Source organism: Mobula birostris, chromosome 31, assembly GCF_030028105.1.
Source record: "Mobula birostris isolate sMobBir1 chromosome 31, sMobBir1.hap1, whole genome shotgun sequence".
Lineage (NCBI taxonomy): Eukaryota > Metazoa > Chordata > Chondrichthyes > Myliobatiformes > Myliobatidae > Mobula > Mobula birostris.
This window is the reverse complement of record NC_092400.1, coordinates 20,369,034-20,387,605: the sequence shown is the minus strand read 5'-3', so window position 1 is coordinate 20,387,605 and position 18,572 is coordinate 20,369,034. Positions and strand designations below refer to the sequence as shown.

The 18,572-nt window shown below is 38.1% G+C and overlaps 1 protein-coding gene across 1 annotated transcript in view; it reads left to right on the top strand.

Moving 5' to 3' along the window:
• LOC140190898 (protein phosphatase PTC7 homolog) overlaps positions 1-17,136 on the top strand; it is a 32,515-nt gene extending 15,379 nt beyond the window's left edge. Inside the window, exons 3-6 of the mRNA XM_072247841.1 lie at positions 1,404-1,602; positions 8,765-8,888; positions 11,565-11,694; positions 14,537-17,136. Of these exons, the coding sequence (XP_072103942.1) occupies positions 1,404-1,602; positions 8,765-8,888; positions 11,565-11,694; positions 14,537-14,595 (512 nt within the window). The 3' untranslated portion in view covers positions 14,596-17,136. The remainder of the gene's footprint in view (positions 1-1,403; positions 1,603-8,764; positions 8,889-11,564; positions 11,695-14,536) is intronic.
• The last annotated feature ends 1,436 nt before the right edge of the window (positions 17,137-18,572 follow it).

Genomic DNA, 18,572 nt, shown 5'->3' with positions numbered 1-18,572 from the left:
GTAAAGGAAAACCTAAAGAATATATAGACATAAATTAATCATAAATGCCAGAGCGTTCCCTACCATCAACACTGAGGGTCTCCTCATTACCAGAAACTACTCTGGACCAGGGTACATCAATACTGTGGCTACAAGGACAGGTTACAGGATTGGTATCCCCCACTAAGTGACTTTCCTTCTGACACCCCAATTATTTTACACATCAGAGTACAAAGAATGCATTGAAATACTGTACACTTGCCATTCAGGGCGATGCTTGATAGACATCCAACCTTGAGGTTAATTTTAGTTAATGTAGGTTCTTTAGGTTATATATCCAGTTCTTGTTGCTTTATGTTCTAAGAAATTATTCAGAGCTGCTTCACACAGCACGCCTATAACAGCTCTAAAACTTGTTGTAATTTACAAATAGTGAATTTGGGTTAATTGGGACACATCGGGACCAGTATATTTTGGCCAAATTAAGCGGCTGCCCCAATTAGTCAAAGCTTCATGGAAGTGGTTTAAAAAGGTTTATAAAAGACAAACTACCTTTTCACTGACTAACAAAGTATGTATTTAAATGAAATACAGAACAAATTAGAATGCTACAGTACCATAGATCTGTATTAGTTCTGAATAGTTATCAACAAAGGATACCACGTTCTTTTGACTGTAAATGAGAAAATTCAGTGCAGACACCCAGTGTAAATAATGAACTGTCTTCAAACAATGCTATTGACAATTGCATCCTCAATATCTTTTTCATTGTAACATTCAAGATGATTGTTGATACCTTCAAATTCTTCATAGCTCTTAACTTGTTGAAGCAGTGAATTTGTTTCATTCTCACTCCCAAGCAATTTCTGATATCTCCAGGCCTGAACGCTTGAATCTGCAGTGAGCAAAGCAGTTCTGAATTATCTTGCTGCTTATTTCTTGGCAACTAGCAGTGACAAAAATCACAGCTTTTTGAACACAAACACATGCAACTGATGCTATCTAAAAACTGTTTGCTATAAGCGCGATGTGTCTAATGGCCACACAAGTTCACGCAACTGCTGCTACTTAGAAACTGTTCTTCAGCAGTCTCCTCTCCCAATTAAGGGGCATAGAGTCCCAAATAAAGTAGGGAATCTCAGCTATTTTCTCAATTAGCTCTTGTTCAAGACTTGTCCCAAATATGTGGCTGACTGAATTAACTGATGACCCTTGTGCTCAAATTAAAACAAATTGTAGTTCTATACTTCGAACAAAACATACCCTGTGTACCTTCCAACTAATACAGAGCAGGTAGCAAAATGTACTTTTTCACCTTACTATAATAAACTGAATTTATTTGTAATTATTTTATCTTTGCCTTTTAACCAGATTTTACACCCCTTTCAGAATTCTGATTAATTTGCTCCATTATTCCCTTGCAGGGAGTAGTACTGCTTGTTTAGTCGTTCTGGACCGAAGTAGTCATCGGTTGCACACAGCGAACCTAGGAGACTCCGGCTTTCTGGTGGTCCGGGGTGGTGAAGTGGTTCACCGGTCAGATGAACAACAGCATTATTTTAACACCCCTTTCCAATTGTCTATACCACCACCTGAAGCAGAAGGTGTAGTTCTGAGTGACAGGTAAAACACAGGTCTTAAATGTTTATCAGAAATGTAGCATGAGATTATCTAGTATGTGTCCAATTGCAATCTATTCGGATGCTCTCTTCTATTATCCATAAAGTGTCTGCTGGAATATGAACCATTATGCTTTGCCTTAGCTTTGTATTAATCTATAGCTAGATTGCAGATGAATCAAATCCTAATGTTAATGTAAGTATTCTGCATTCTAGGAATGGTTTAATCTTTTTCTCCTGTATGCTCTAGGGATACCAATTGATTATAATAACTTTAATGACACCTGTGACAGATAATATGGAATAGAGCATGTGGTTGCTACAGACAGCATGAATGGCATAAGGGTTGCTGCAAAGTTTTCAGTAAAGTGACATGGGCATTATTTTGTAACAGTTATTGCTTCAGGTTATATATTTTTGTAAGGTTAAAAGCATTGTAATAAAAGACATACTATTGTCTGCTTTTTTCCTCATTGTAAGAAAATTGTGCTTGATTGATGCATTCTATACTGATTTGGTAATATTAAAGAAGGAAGTGGTCAGTGATGAAGAATTAGAAGGAAAAATTTGGGTTCATTGAGTATTGACATTTTGAATCTTGACACTCAATTTTAGCTTGTATAAATTAGTTTATGCCAGATAAAATAGCAGCATTTTGTGAGAAGTTGACGGCACATTGGATCAGTAAGCATCTGGAAGCTGACTAAATGTGTGGATGTTGCTAGAAGTAAAAGATATATCTAAGGTAACTTTTTGGGGGTTACCTGGAGAAGGTTAGAAGTTAGAAAGATAATCCGTTGCTAGAGATGTTGATAAATAAGGGTGGCTTCCAGGAAAGAGATCAGGAAGAATGTGGACAACTTGGAAGGTAAATGAAAAAATTCAAGTTTAGGATCTAGGTGAAAGTTTGTTTTGGGTAAACAGAAGGTGGAGAGAGATCAGAAAAGTTGCTGAGGTAACTGGATGAATTCCATGGGACAAAAACAAATCCAAGTTTCAAGATGATAAGGTAGAAGGGACCTAGAGGTGGCAATTTCTCCCAAGATATTTGGCATTATATATTGCAAACTTAGCCAGCTCCGTCACAGGCACTAGCCTCCCCAGCACCGAGGACATCTTTAACAGATGATGCCTCAAAAGGTGGCATTTGTCATTAAGGACTCCCATCACCCAGGACATGCTCTTTTCTCATTTCTCCGAACAGGGAAGAGTTACAAGAACCTGAAGGAACATGCTCAATGTTTTAGGAGCAGTTTCTTCCCCTCCACCATAAAATTTCTGAACAGGCAATGAACCATCCATGATTGCTACTTCATATTGTCACCTTTTTTTTTTGAACTAATTTAATTTTTCAATATATGCATTGTAATGTATAACTTTTTAATGTATTGCTCTGTAATGCTGCTGCAAAACAACAAATTTCATTTTTGAGAGGACTAGAATGCAAGAGCAACAATGTGATGCTGAGGCTTTATGATATGTTGGTCACACCACACTTGGAATATTGTGAGTGATTTTGGGTCCCTTATCTAAGAAAGTATGTGTTGGCATTGAGGATCCAGAGGAGCTTCACGACAATTATTCCGGAAATGAAAGGGTTAAAGTATGAGGAGCATTTGATGGCTCTTGGCTTGTGCTTGCTGGAGTTTAGAAGAATGAAGGGGGAATCTCATTGAACCCTATTGAATACTGAAAGGCTTGCATAGAGTGGATGTGGAGAGGATGTTTCCTATCACAGGTGAGTTTAGAACCAGAGGACACAGCCTCAATAGAGGGATGTCCATTTAGAACGGACATAAGGAATTTCTTTAGCCAAGCGGTGGTGAATCTGTCAAATTCATTGCCATGGACAGCAGTGGAGGCCAAATCATTGATTATAGTTAAAACAGAGATTGATGGTTTCTTGGTTAATCAGAACATCAAATGTTATGGGGAGAAGGTAGGAGAATGGGGTTAAGATGGATAATAAATTAGCCATGATGGAATGGTGAAGCAGATTCGATGAGCTGAGTAACCTAATTCTGATCTTGTGTCTTATGGTGTTACATTAAATCTGATTCTGTTTTAACCATTTCCAAATGTATAGATCTGAGGTGATAAGTATTTAAATACAGAATCCTTTTTTTTTAAATTCCTCCTCATCTTGATCTGAAATGAGTGACTCTTTATTCCAAAGCTAGATAAGTTCATAAAACTATATAAAATCCATGATACTGCTTTCCACATCAAGCCTAAAAAAATCTAAGTATGCAACAATATTGGGAAACAATTACAATTGTAGTATACTTAAGAAATACAGGTGATTTACCTTTTAAAGAAATTAGTTTATAGGCTAGAAAGAGCTGGATATAGTGGAATTGCCTTGGGATGCAATAACTTTTTTTAAACATGTACTATGGACATGTGGTCGATGTTTAGAGATCTCCTGCAGGATGTTAGGGATAAATTTGTCCCGGTGAGGAAGATAAAGAATGGTAGGGTGAAGGAACCATGGGTGACAAGTGAGGTGGAAAATCTAGTCAGGTGGAAGAAGGCAGCATACATGAGGTTTAGGAAGCAGGGATTAGATGGGTCTATTGAGGAATATAGGGAAGCAAGAAAGGAGCTTAAGAAGGGGCTGATAAGAGCAAGAAGGGGGCATGAGAAGGCCTTAGCGAGTAGGGTAAAGGAAATCCCCAAGGCATTCTTCAATTATGTGAAGAACAAAAGGATGACAGGAGTGAAGGTAGGACCGATTAGAGATAAAGGTGGAAAGATGTGCCTGGAGGCTGTGGAAGTGAGCGAGGTCCTCAATGAATACTTTTCTTCGGTATTCACCAATGAGAGGGAGCTTGATGATGGTGAGGACAATATGAGTGAGGTCGATGTTCTGGAGCATGTTGATATTAAGGGAGAGGAGGTGTTGGAGTTGTTAAAATACTTTAGGACGGATAAGTCCCCGGGGCCTGACAGAATATTCCCCAGGCTGCTCCACGAGGCGAGGGAAGAGATTGCTGAGCCTCTGGCTAGGATCTTTATGTCCTTGTTGTCCACGGGAATGGTACCGGAGGATTGGAGGGAGGCGAATGTTGTCCCCTTGTTCAAAAAAGGTAGTAGGGATAGTCCAGGTAATTATATACCAGTGAGCCTTACATCTGTGGTGAGAAAGCTGTGGAGAAGATTCTTTGAGATAGGATCTCTGGGCATTTAGAGAATCATGGTCTGATCATGGACAGTCAGGATGGCTTTGTGAAGGGCAGATCGTGTCTAATAAGCCTGATAGAGTTCTTTGAGGAGGTGACCAGGCATATAGATGAGGGTAGTGCAGTGGATGTGATCTATATGGATTTTAGTAAGGTATTTGACAAGGTTCCACGCAGTAGGCTTATTCAGAAAGTCAGAAGGCATGGGATCCAGGGAAGTTTGGCCAGGTGGATTCAGAATTGGCTTGCCTGCTGAAGGCAGAGAATCGTGGTGGAGGGAGTACATTCAGATTGGAGGAGTGTGACTAGTGGTGTCCCACAAGGATCTGTTCTGGGACCTGTACTTTTCGTGATTTTTATTAACGACCAGGATGTGGGGGTAGAAGGGTGTGTTGGCAAGTTTGCAGATGACACAAAGGTTGGTGGTGTTGTAGATAATGTAGAGGATTGTTAAAGATTGCAGAGAGACATTGATAGGATGCAGAAGTGGGTTGAGAAGTGGCAGATGGAGTTCAACCCGGAGAAGTGTGAGGTGGTACACTTTGGAAGGACAAGCTCCAAGGCAGAGTACAAAGTAAATGGCAGGATACTTGGTAGTGTGGAGGAGCAGAGGGATCTGGGGGTACATGTCCACAGATCCCTGAAAGTTGCCTCACAGGTAGATAGGGTAGTTAAGAAAGCTTATGGGGTTAGCTTTCATAAGTCGAGGGATAGAGTTTAAGAGTCGCGATGTAATGATGCAGCTCTGTAAAACTCTGGCTAGGCCACACTTGGAGTACTGTGTCCAGTTCTGGTCGCCTCACTATAAGAAGGATGTGGAAGCATTGGAAAGGGTACAGAGGAGATTTACCAGGATGCTGCCTGGTGTATAGAGTATGCATTATGATCAGAGATTAAGGGAGCTAGGGCTTACTCTTTGTGGAGAGAAGGAGGATGAGAGGAGACATGATAGAGGTGTACAAGATAATAAGAGGAATAGATAGAGTGGATAGCCAGTGCCTCTTCCCCAGGGCACCACTGCTCAGTACAAGAGGACATGGCTTTAAGGTAAGGGGTGGGAAGTTCAAGGGGGATATTAGAGGAATGTTTTTTATTCAGAGAGTGGTTGGTGCATGGAATGCACTGCTTGAGTCAGTGGTGGAGGCAAATACACTAGTGAAGTTTGAGAGACTACTAGACAGGTATATGGAGGAATTTAAGGTGGGGGCTTATATGGGAGGCAAGGTTTGAGTGTCAGCATAACATTGTGGGCCGAAGGGCCTGTACAGTGCTGTACTATTCTATGTTCTATGTTCTAAAGTAACCGCCCCCTCTTTCCCCCCACCCCCCGGTGTGGTGTATTCTGAGCTGGTTGGAAAGTCCTAAGATTTAACTGTATTTTAGTTTGTTGCAATTGTTATGTTTATTTATTTTGCAATGCAACACGAAGTAGGCCCTTCTGGCTCTTCAAGACATGTTGACCCAGCGACCTGATTAAACCTAAACTAACCATGGGATAATTCACAATGACCAATCAACCTACATGGTATGAATTGGACTATGGGAGGAAACCAGACCACCCCGGGGTAACCCATGCATTCCACGGGAGGACGTACAGAGACTCCTTATAGACCAGCACCGGAACTGAATTCTGAAAATGTCCAGCTCTAATAGCATTGTGCTAGCCACTATGCTGTCATGGCATTCAAAAGCAATACACAAACCCCTAATAAAAGCTGGAATCGAACCTTGATCTGCGATCACTGGTGCTGTAAAGCGATTGCTCTAATGATTACACTGTCATGCCATCCATGATAAAGTATTGCAATCCTCTCTTCCACTACTCACTCCTAATCCCCGCCTCTACAACTGCAAGTGCAAAAGATTTACAATACCCAAGTAGCTGAGGGCTGCTTGCATATGTCACATGTATTCTGGTTGATACTAAAGTTTGCCAGCGGCACATGGTGTACAGCCAGGAATCAATTAAAATGTATCTGATGGTATTCCAGTATGCATGAGGAAATCAAGAAGAGGGTATTACAAGGCTCCATGCGGTATTAATAATTATGTAGAAAATAGAAAAATGTGCCAAAAACTAGGTTACTGGAATACAGTTGATTTGTGTAATCAAGTCGTATATTTATGGAGAAAGTTACAGGTTTTCTGTTGCTGAATTAAGTATTTTCCCACAACAATTGACTGGAAATTGTGTGTGTATACTATTTGCATTATTTCTCCAAGTATTTGTTCAATAGATATATTATCACATTAATGTCTGGGGGGGAAAAAAATCAACAAAGTTCAAATATAGAGCAGGTTAAGTCCTTTTAAAATAGCTATACTATATTTTCTCTGCAATATTTTTGTTAGTCATTGTGTAACTATTGCTGGCAGTTCATTTGTTTAAAAAGTCAGCTTGGCAGCATTCATCTATTTGATAGCTCAACTATTTGAGATTTACTTATTCTTCGCACAAGTATCTTTATATTCTGCATCATATCTTTAGCTTAGGTTGATCCTTGCAGTTTGATTCAATGGTTTGTCTTCTACCTTGGTTTCATGCCAGTCAGATCTGACTTCCTGGGCTTTGGACTGTGCTGGTTTAGCAAAATTGTGACTCAATCTTGACCACAAGGCATCCCTGCAGGAGTTGCTCAGAGTAGTTCTAGGCCTAACCATCTTCAGATGCTTCAACATAACATTAATTTATTTGTAAGGTCAGAAGTAGGGATGTTTGTTGATTGCACAATGTTCATACTATTCACAGCTGTTCAGGTAATAAAAGCTGCCCACGTCAAAATGAAGCAACCTGGAAGGTATCCTGCTGACAAGTCACTTTTGTGTTATAGGTACCGGGCACTAGTGATATTTGACATGAGAAAGTCCAAATATCACCCCTGCCACCCCTGCCATTACTATCCCTGTACCCCGCAGTATCAGTATTCTGGGGAAAGTACCACTGAACTGGAGTTGCCATATACACAATGTAAGAGGCTAGAAATAAGGAGATGAGTTGCTTACCTCCTACATCTCAAAGCCTGCCCACCATCTTACAAAACACGTCAGGAGTATGATGGAATCTCTTCATTTGAGAGCAACTCTAACAGCTCCTGAAGCTCTATACCGTACTAGACATAACAGCATAACATCATTCATACAATTTATCATTGCAGAACCCACCAAAACCTCAATCCCATCACCTTTACCAGCTTGTAGGACAAGGGCAGCAAAAGAATGCAACACTACCACCTGGAAGTTGCCCTCCAAGTCAAAGTTCAAAGTAAAATTGATTAGAGTGCATACATGTCGCCATATACAACCCTGAGATTCTTCTTCTGCAGGCATACATAGCAAATCAATAGAACAGGAACTCTAAACAAAACTGCAAATGTAGATAATAAATAACAAATAACAAGCATGAAATAACAAGATAAAAATCCTTAAATGAGTGTAGTTATCTCCTTTTGTTCAAGAGCCTGATGGTTGAGAGGTAGTAACTGTTCTTGAACCTGATGGTGTGAGTCCTGAGGCTCCTGTACCTTCTACCTGGTGGCAATGAGGGGGAAAAAGCATGGCCTGGGTGGTGAGGAACTTTGGATGTTGCTTTTCTACAGCAAAGTAGAACATCTTGAATTAAAAATGTATCTATCAATGACCCTTCAATGCCACCAGACCAAAATCCTCGAACTCACTCCCTCCTAGTATGGTGCTCTTTCCTCACAGTTCAAGAAAGCAGCTTCTGCTCAAGGGAAGCTAGGGGTGAGTATTAGGAGCTGGCTCAGCCCCACAAATCCCACATCCCATAAGTGAATAATTAAAACCAGAAATGCCATAAATCATCAATTTAGTGCTATATAAACAAAACATTTTGAATGTGGCTGGCACTTGAAGTTTGAACAATAGTAAATTTTGCAAGTTTGGTTCCATCAGTTGAAATTGAAATGAGCTACACTGCCATTTATTCTTGATGCTCTGGAAACTTCAATGTATCTGTCTTCACAGCCCTGAAGTTGCCGACAGTACTTCCATTGATGTCCAAATAGGCGATATCATCTTGACAGCAACTGATGGTTTATTTGATAACATGCCTGACTACATGATCTTGCAAGAGTTAAAGAAATTAAAGGTATCTATTTTGTTAATCCAATCTACTTCGAAGTGACATATTTAGTGAGAGCCATCAATGGTTAAACTTTAAATCCCTGAAGTGCATCATACTATATTGTAGAAATAACCAATTTGCAAGTAGTGTTATTTAAAAAAAAACATTTTTCATGATGTCACTTAAAACCTTTGAAATCTGAAGGTAGCTAAAGCGTTCATAGGGCTGTTCTACAAAATACAATTTATCCTCAGTGGCTTTGAAGACTTCAAGGGAGGAAATGACTGTACAAATTGTTTTCTATTTATGGTTTTTGTCTGTTAGATATTTCTTAGATCAATCTTATAACTCCATGTCTTCTAAATGCACAGGTATTTTCATGTATTTTTAATCATGTTTTTTTTATATTCATGTTGGGGCATTGTGCATATTACCATGTTGAATATTGATTGATATTGGGCTGAATCCTTCTGAGGACAGATGGTTTAATGTTAAAAACTCTTTGTTCATTTGATGTGGTGCATGTTCATATTACATTACAGTACTTTTTTAGATGTAATTATTTTAACCATCTTTATCCAAAGAGTCCATCACATAAGCTGAAAGCTTTGTCACAGGTACATTTCAAATAGCACAGTAGATGAGGACTAGAAGGACGGTTAGCAAAGATGGTTCAGAACAAGAATGGTTTTTGTGTAGCATAGAATATAGCCAAATAGTTCCTGGTGCAGTAACATTTAAATGGTATCAGTTGGATTAATTGATTCAAACTATACAGCATAGATAAAGATGCTTGTGAAGAAATAAGAGAAGTGAAAGTTTGGTTCGTGGAATCAAACACTGTTTGTTATTGGAGAATATATAGATGACCAGATTTGTGAATAAATCACCTTAATTTTTCAATTTTGATTCAAATAATAAATCCATGAAATCTGAAATGCCAGAAGTGGTATGGTGGCGGTGGGGGAGTGGAATGGATGGTAAGGCAAAAGATTTTTGATGTGGACTTTTGGGCTGAGAAGACCACCAATCATGGCTGGAGCAAATGCACCACTGACAGTTGAAGAATAAAGTGGAGTTGGAGATTAGAAATAGGAAGCTGTACTGTTGTAAGTGGGAGAGGATGATCTAGATGATTACTGATAGAGCTTTGTTCAGAGGGTAGAGGATAGGAGGAATTACAGGAAAACATTAGATTCTTGAATTTTCAAGTTTGGAGCCTGATCTGACACAAGCATCTCATGAATGTAGTCAGATACTAGAGACTGCTAATCCTTGGCTTGTACAAAAAAAAATCCATTGCGGGTTCTTCTCACATTTTAATACTAAACTCAGTGTGTTCCAGAAATTATTTCAATGATGTATTCAGTTATAAAGTAATAGCTTCTTGTAAATGTTCATGGTTTATTGTCCAAACTTGTTGTGAAACAGTAGAGAAAAAATGAACTTTTGTATCGTGAAGTACTTTTTCCAGGCAAAAGTCAGCTTCTAGGTTTCTAGCAAACTTCATTTTGAAGGTTATGGTCAACCAATTGCACACTCAACCCTCATTTTTATTTCCATAAGAGATCAAAAATCTTAGCCTAGGATATACCCTGGCTGAATATCCATGTTTAAAAAAAAAACACATACAAGTGGGAAAATCACAGAAGCAATGGGGCATGCCAGAACAGTCTGGTTTTAAGGGTCTTGGGTAACACACAGAAGTGGGAAATGCAGGGTTGAGTCACTGATTAGAGGCTGCAGAAGGAAGATCTTCTGATGGAATTCATTCAATATTCACATTGTTACCATCGGGAAGGAAGTACTGAAGTCTATTTCTAAATGGCATTGAACCCATGAACACTACCTCACTACTTTTTGTTTATTTTGCACTACTTATTTTAATTTAACAACATAATATGTGTATATGTATATATACTAATTCAGTTTTTTCATACTTACCATAGATTTCATTGTACTGCTACCATTAACAAATCTCTTGAAATATGTCGATGGTATTAAATCTGATTCTAATATGATCCCCAGTCATCTCTACCCATTCCCCAATTTCTATGCTAGCAATCTCACCTCTCCACTCTGTTTTCATGCAGGGTTTCAACCTGAAATGTTAATAATTTTTTTTCTGTTCACAAATGTTGCATGATGTTGGATTTTGATATTTTTAATCCAAGGTTCTTTTAGAAATTGGGGAAGAGGCACAAAACTTGGTGCTTCACAATCATTTTAAGCATTAGTAGAACAAAAGGAATTGAAAATTCATCTCTGGAGCAATGCTAAATTTTGTCTGATTGTATTTAAAGAAGAAATGCTCTTTAATAAATTGTAATATTGCTATGAACACCCAAAATGGAAAACAGGTGTTCAGGTGTACATGCATGTCTGAGGGCATTATCTTGTACTGTATCTCTGTAGGTCTTCTGATAAGGAAATGGAATAATTGCTGAATATTATGAGCCATTTAAGTTATACAAAAGCAAACTTTAGTGAACTGTTTAATATGTCTAAATCCTAAATGAACTTGGGTGAGTCATGTAATTCACTTCTGATGTACAAGATTCAATTTACCAAACTTTGAGTTGTATATACATGATTATACCAACTAATATAAAATGCCATATTGCTAGGTGTGTGGTATCTTTTGAAATGTATTCCTAATAACTGATGTAATTTAATCTATTTATGTCAATGTAATTGCAGAAAACAAATTATGAGAGTATTCAGCAAACAGCAAGGAGCATTGCAGAACAGGCTCATGAACTAGCTTATGACCCAAATTATATGTCACCATTTGCACAGTTTGCTTGTGATAATGGACTGAATGTACGAGGTAAGTAGATGTTGGTGTGAAATATTATGTATAGCAGAAACAATTGGAATTAATACTTTTAAGTTTTGTGCACATGCGGTATTTGAGGGTTGAAAGAAGTATCTCGCATACACCGTGGGGGTTCAACCATGCAGATTTGGTAGATGGAGATTATTCTGATTTTTTTTTTCATAACCCCAACAGATCTGTTATGTACAGTTCTGGTGTTTTCATGCCATGCATTAGTTTTCCTTTGGCATAAGTATGAAATACTACACAAATGAGCTTGACAAGTAGTTTTAGGAATATACAATATTGTATTCTAACTTTGTATGAATTGGTAATTCCAGTCAAAATAACTGGTTTAAGTGTCTGAAATAATTCATTGTAATCATATTCTGGACACTTGTAGAGATCTAGTTTATGCATCCTTGACCTCAACACTTGGGTTTCTGTAGAGCTCCTGTAGTTTTCTTTGTTTCAGTTAAATTGTGCTTTTCGATGACTAGAAAATATAGCTGAACATCCTCCGTTTTGACTAAAACATTTTAGTTGCTCAGAGGACTAAAAATAGGAAGTTTTATGCTATAACATCTGTCTCTGATAACAGCAGAAGCCATTGGTTTTGGGAAGGAATGGGATCAAAATCTGAAGATGTAGTCTGTGTCTGCATACTAACTTCCGGTGAGGCACGAGACAAGGTGGCAGCACAGCACTGAGCGCTGACATATAACCCTCCTTTTTCAAGTTCATTAGGGCTCATAGATGGTCTTAATACAGGTTGATTTGGAGAAAGATCTAACTAAAGACATGACCTCAAAAAAAGATCCAAATTCAACCAGGAAACAAGATGCCAGCAGACGACACCAAGCTAGCGATTCATCCGAGGAAATAGCTATGCTAATTAAGCAAACGATGACAACAGAGGTGGAATCGCTGCAAGAAACCGTAGCCCATATGCTAAAGGAGTCGCTGGAAAAGGCTCTCGACCCCATACAGAAGCATATGGCAGAGAATGGCAACATTCTCTGGTCGTTAAAGGAGCAAGCGGACATTCATGCTAAAAAGTTTAGGATGGTCTTCAACAAAATAGACAACATTCAGGTTTGCTTACGCAAGAATGAGAAAGTTACTAACTCCTGTCTCGTGGAGGTGACTAAGATATGGAAGAAGCTAAATGGCTTGGAGGATAGATCCAGGAGAAACTATGTGCGGCTGGTCAACTTACCAACAGGTGCAGAGGGCGACGATCCAAGAGGTTATCTCCAGAAGATGCTGCCTAATTGGATTCCAGCGCTCAAGAATTCCCACAGCACTCCATTGGAGATCGATAGAGCACATAGGATCTTTTCCAACAATACCTCAAGACCGCGGACCATGGTTTTTAGGCTTCTACAGTACACTGACCGGCAGGCAATCCTGGAGGGCGTGAGGAAAGCCAAACCTACTCTCCCTGATGGCACCCAGCTGCAGTTCTTCGCCGACTGCAGGAACAGCAGGGATACAAGGAGATCAGCGCTAAGCTTCGACAGAAGAGGATCGACTCGTTCCTCATATACCCGGCGATTTTGAGAGTGAATATCAAGGGCATGAAGATGTCGTTTAACTCGGCAGAGGAAGCGAAAGAAGCTCTGAAATCATCGGTGCTGGGAGATATGGAAGAAGACCCTGGGCAAAGTCCACACGCTCCTCAGGAGGAAATGGAACTGCGTTAAGAGCTCAGACCAGCCTGTATGCGCAATCTAACAGGCATGGGCAAGTTAATGTCCTAGGTGATACTCAATATACCCAAATGCCATACTTCATCGAGAATGAAGCTGAAAAACCAGTTTGTTCTGAATAACTTTAGAATGTTATTTCTCCAGTACACTTGATTACGTTCCTGGGCGCCAGATAAGATGTCACTGGCGCCATCACTAAGCGACAGTCTATTAAAACAACAGTTTCTCACAAGAGTTCTGTTGGGGTCTTGATTATGTGTTATACTATATTTGAGATGGAAATGGTTTTAATTATATAGGTTAATGGGTTTGTTCAGTTTTTTTTTTCCTTGTCTCTTTGATATGATTGTCTATGAGAACTGCTTTGCCTTTCTAATTTGTTGGTGCTAGAGGGGGGCAGTTAATGTTAATTTTCAGCGTCTGACATCACTAAATGACACTCACAGATGTTACAAGGTAAAGGGTTGAATGCGAGGGGTGATGGGAGGGAGGGTGGGAAGGGGGTAACTCAGAGCTCCACCACCAACTTACAATAACAGATCCAGGGGAAGATGTGCAACACAGATGAATTAGAAACATCTTCTAAATGATGACTCCTACCTTTCCCTTACGGAAAAAACATGCTAAGTCTGGCTGGCAGGCTTGACTGTAGCTAAGAAGATTGTAGTCCAGCGTTGGAAACCTCCCCATGATATTTCAAATACTCACTGGCTTTGGAGCTTTTTGGACATTTCTTAACCTGGGACTTTCATCAGCAAGAGTAAATAATGCACGACCAAATACGATCTTAATGTGGACAAATTTGATATCTAACTTAAAAGATCTTTTGTTAAAGTGGGAATGCTTTGTCTGTGTATGCACTACTATTCAGTTGGTTGGTGGGGGGGAAGAGGGGGTGGAGGGGGGATGGTGATGAAGGTTCAGGGGTATGGCTGAGTTAAACAGTCAAAATGTAATTGGCAATTGGTTGTATTGAATGTAATTTGCTGGTGTTGCAATAAAAAATTAGTAATAAAAAAGACAGAGGATATACTTAAGTTTTGGGGTTAAAGAACTAATATTCCCTGTGCTTATGTTAATAAAATTGATGATTAGCCATCTGGATATTTACATTGCAATTTTTTTTTGTTGCTGTTTTCCAGGAGGTAAACCAGATGACATCACTGTTCTACTATCAATAGTAGCAGAATATACAGACTAACCTCTTCAAAGGCGTGGATACTTTTTACCTAAATATCCAATTCCACTATTTCCTGCTGGCAGGACATCGTTTCCTTGACTATAACTTCTCAAAAGGCTAGTCATTCTCACAGCACAATTCCTCCTTTGTTCAAGCAAAAGCTTGATACTTTAACAAAAATGCCAGCAAGATATTCTAAATTATACAAAGGAAAGCAAATGCACACCTCTTCCAGCAGTACTTCAGTAGGGCAGTAGTTCAGAAGGGATGTTAGCCTGTTACTTGATGCCTGGGTCTGTAAGAGTATTGTGGTTAAATAAATTGTCAATCGTTTGATTAGATGGCATGTAAATGTGGGCATCAGCAGTAGAATACAGATGAATGCTGTTACAGTTGTTGGGTAATGGAAACTTGCCCTTACAGAATTAACAAATCAGAACCAAAACATTTGAGATATAGAATAGAATTTGCTCTCAGAATCTGTGGGGAACAAATATATTTTTAAATTAGTATTTCTTGATGGGACTTCATGATGCAGACCATTTTCTAAGAAGGCATGGAAATGCAGGAAGGGGTTGTCTGAATTCAACTTTCAAAATTACTTTCTGATGAAAAGCTTAAAATTTTGGGATAATGGCACATGACATCATATCAAAACCTTTTCCCTTTTACCCAGCTACTGAACAACTTGAATGTTTAATTTCAAATAGTTGAGATTAATTTTGCTGATGGCTGGATGATGTAGGGAACTGTGAGGGTGGATTAACATAGCTGTTCTGAATGGTTTTGTGTACAGAACAATTGGCTGTAAAATGTTAAGGCATGCAGCCCCCCCATGGAGTGATTAAAGCCATGAAGCCATGTCTAACTTTACATAGTAAATCGGGTAAATTTTGAGGAAGGTGTTTAGTGTAATTTGTTTTACCATCTTCCTATATGGTGGTTACTATTTCATTATGTATACTGTACATAATACAATTTAATTTATTTACATGTACTGTGTACATGTTAATTTCCTATTTAAACATGCTTGTAACAGGCATCTTGTTTGGTTTTTTGTTAGTCACATAAACTAGAATACTTTGTACTTTCTCACAGGTTTTGCACATTGCTTGCATTTATGTGTGGAGGTTGAATTTGAGTTCCTATTATGTTTTTACATTTTGGATGTCTGAATGCTTTGGAACAGAATTACTACTTAAATACAGTATTTTGATGAATGATAGATACTTCAAGCTTTTTGTCTGCTTATGATTATATTATTACTACTTAAATTATTCAGGAAACATTTTTATCAGAGCTTGCTAATTTCAGGAAGGATGTGACTTGCTACTAATTTTTTGACTGTAATTTGTTCTGATACTGAAAATATTCAGGTTGGAAAATTGTAAAAGCAGTGACTCATTTGCAGCTCACATTAAAATTTAGGGGAAAAGTTTTGAGCTGTGGTCTAAATTTTTAAATAATTGTCCTTTTTAAATTTAATTCTGTAGGTTACTAAATATCTTCAAATTTCATTCAAGCCAGAATAGAGCTCCAAAACAATTCCATAATGGTCTTCCTCTTATTTCTGATTTCAATTTTCTCTGTGGAGTTACTTTATCTGGCTGTGTGCACTGAATTATGTTTTGAATTTTCCTAATTGCTTAATACAACTTTTTGTGTAGATTTCCCAACAATGCAAAAACAAAGGTAGCAACAGTCCATTATTTGTGTTATTTGTGCTTCTTTGTAGATTGTGCAAGTTTCCACCTTGTTAGAAAATTAATGTAGTATTGACAACGAGGCCTTACATTTTACCAAAAAAAAAATTGGGGTAGGAGGAGTTGGCGGCTGTGTGTCAGAATCCACTAGAAAGATGGTCAAAATGAGCTTTATTTCAAATGGATATTTTTGTATGAAGTTATCCAAGTATAAACACTTATAAGTGTGAAGAAAAACTGCCACACTTAATGGATAATCACAAAATAAAATTAAATTGTATTATTACCAGTGGGAAAATAAACTTTATGGTCCCAAGTACACACCAAAGACCAGAATGCATTTTCTTCCCTGGCCTGGTGCAAACTCCACTTTTTTAAGCAATACTGTACTGATGTTATAAAATACCTGCTTTGGGCTAGTGTTTTAATTTTAGAGTATGTTCTATAATGCACTACTATATTTGAATGAGATAATGCTCAACTGAAGCAAATCTCCATATTTTTAAACAAAAAAATGCTCCTTGCGCACAAAATAATTGGACAGTTATGTTTACAGGCCTTTGACAATAAGGCACACTAACTTTAATTCTCACAATTATTGTTGAAATTGTGAAAATTCATTGTCCTTCAAGTTTGTTTTGGACTAAACCAAATTTTAATTGGTCTGTGTAGATAAGTATGTAACTTGGTGAAAGAGTACAATCCCTCCCAATAATGGAGTGTGTTCTGATCATGTAATTAACTGTAACTATCATATGCTTCAACTGTAATGTAAATGCAGGAATACTTGTGTACATGTTGAAAACTGTCCAGATATTTAATAAAAATATTGGATCTAAACATTTCCCTTGTGTGAGAAGTAGGAAATTGCAAGATCTCTTCATAGCATAGTTAAAAAACATCTATCACTTAACATTTTCTTTTTTTTACATAATCTATTGTACTGGAAAGAATGGGTGAAGAAATGCATGGGCAAGCATTGCAATGTCTTACTAATTTGCAGTTTTCAAATTGTTAAAGCATGCCCCAAAACATCATCTGTAGGAATGGTTGTTTCTGCAACTGTATAGGCATTTGGGACTTGGGGCAAATGGAAATTCAGAACTTCTGTGCAGCTGATTGCTTGATGATTTCTTCTGTGTTCCATTGGACTCCCCTGATGATTCACCAGTGGATTTGATGTACTATTTCATAAAGCAGTTTCATTTTGAGGAGGACCAGCATAAGTAATTTGCATTTTTAATTTTATTAAGTTAAATACACATAAAACTTATTTCTTGCTTTAATTGTACACTTGGTTAATCAATCTTACACTTTTAAATTGAATGTTAGAAAAAAATCAGTGGGCTGAAACTAGTTTACCCTTGGGGTTGGGTAGAATTGATTAACAAAAGTTTCTAAGAGAACATGTATAACTGGAAAGAACCTTGAGGGGAGTTAGTTTCCTGGAGGAAGATTACAACATGAGACCTATTCCGCAGAAGATGCAGGACATGAAGCATCAAGCCACATTCCAAATACAAGACTGTTCTCAAAATGCAAATTATAAAACTTGTATTAATATCTTTTTGTTTTGGCATTGCAGCCCAACTAATACAATTGCCATAGGACAATTTATAATTCCACTTTCTGGAATGGGATTGCTAGAGAAGATTGCTGGATAAGGCTTTATGGTGGTTAGCCCTTAAGAGTGGGTGATGGGAAGCTTGAGTAGAAAATGGCATGGTCTAAAATAAGCACAGTAGAATATTCATCATTGTACTCTGAATCCTACATAGAAAGAAAGGTAAAAACTAATCAAAACAGGAGCAAGATATAAAAACCAGGAAAAATGTATCAAGACTGCAAATGTCTGGTCTAATGTATGCCATAACTAAATACAAATGGGAAAATAATATTACCAAGAATTATAAAACTTGAAGATCCATGAACATACAAACACAAATTTTTTCTTCCACTGACATTCCACCAAATTATTAAACATAAGGAACGTGTCAACTTCCCATATCTGATCCCAGGTCTTTTTTCCACACCGATGGTTAATACTATCATTCCTCTCTCACCTCCTCTTCTTCCCCTCCCCCCCCCCCCCCGTACTGCACATCTCCACAAATCCATGTCCCAGCACACTGTCCCTCAAACTCTTGTATTTATTTTAGTTTAAGAAGAATACAATACACTCTTCCAGTAGCCAGACAGAAAATATATCTGCCATTCCTTCTGAATACCAAATGGGATAGGGATATTCAAAAGGATGATTAGATTTGTGTACTTATTTCCAGAATTAGAGATGAG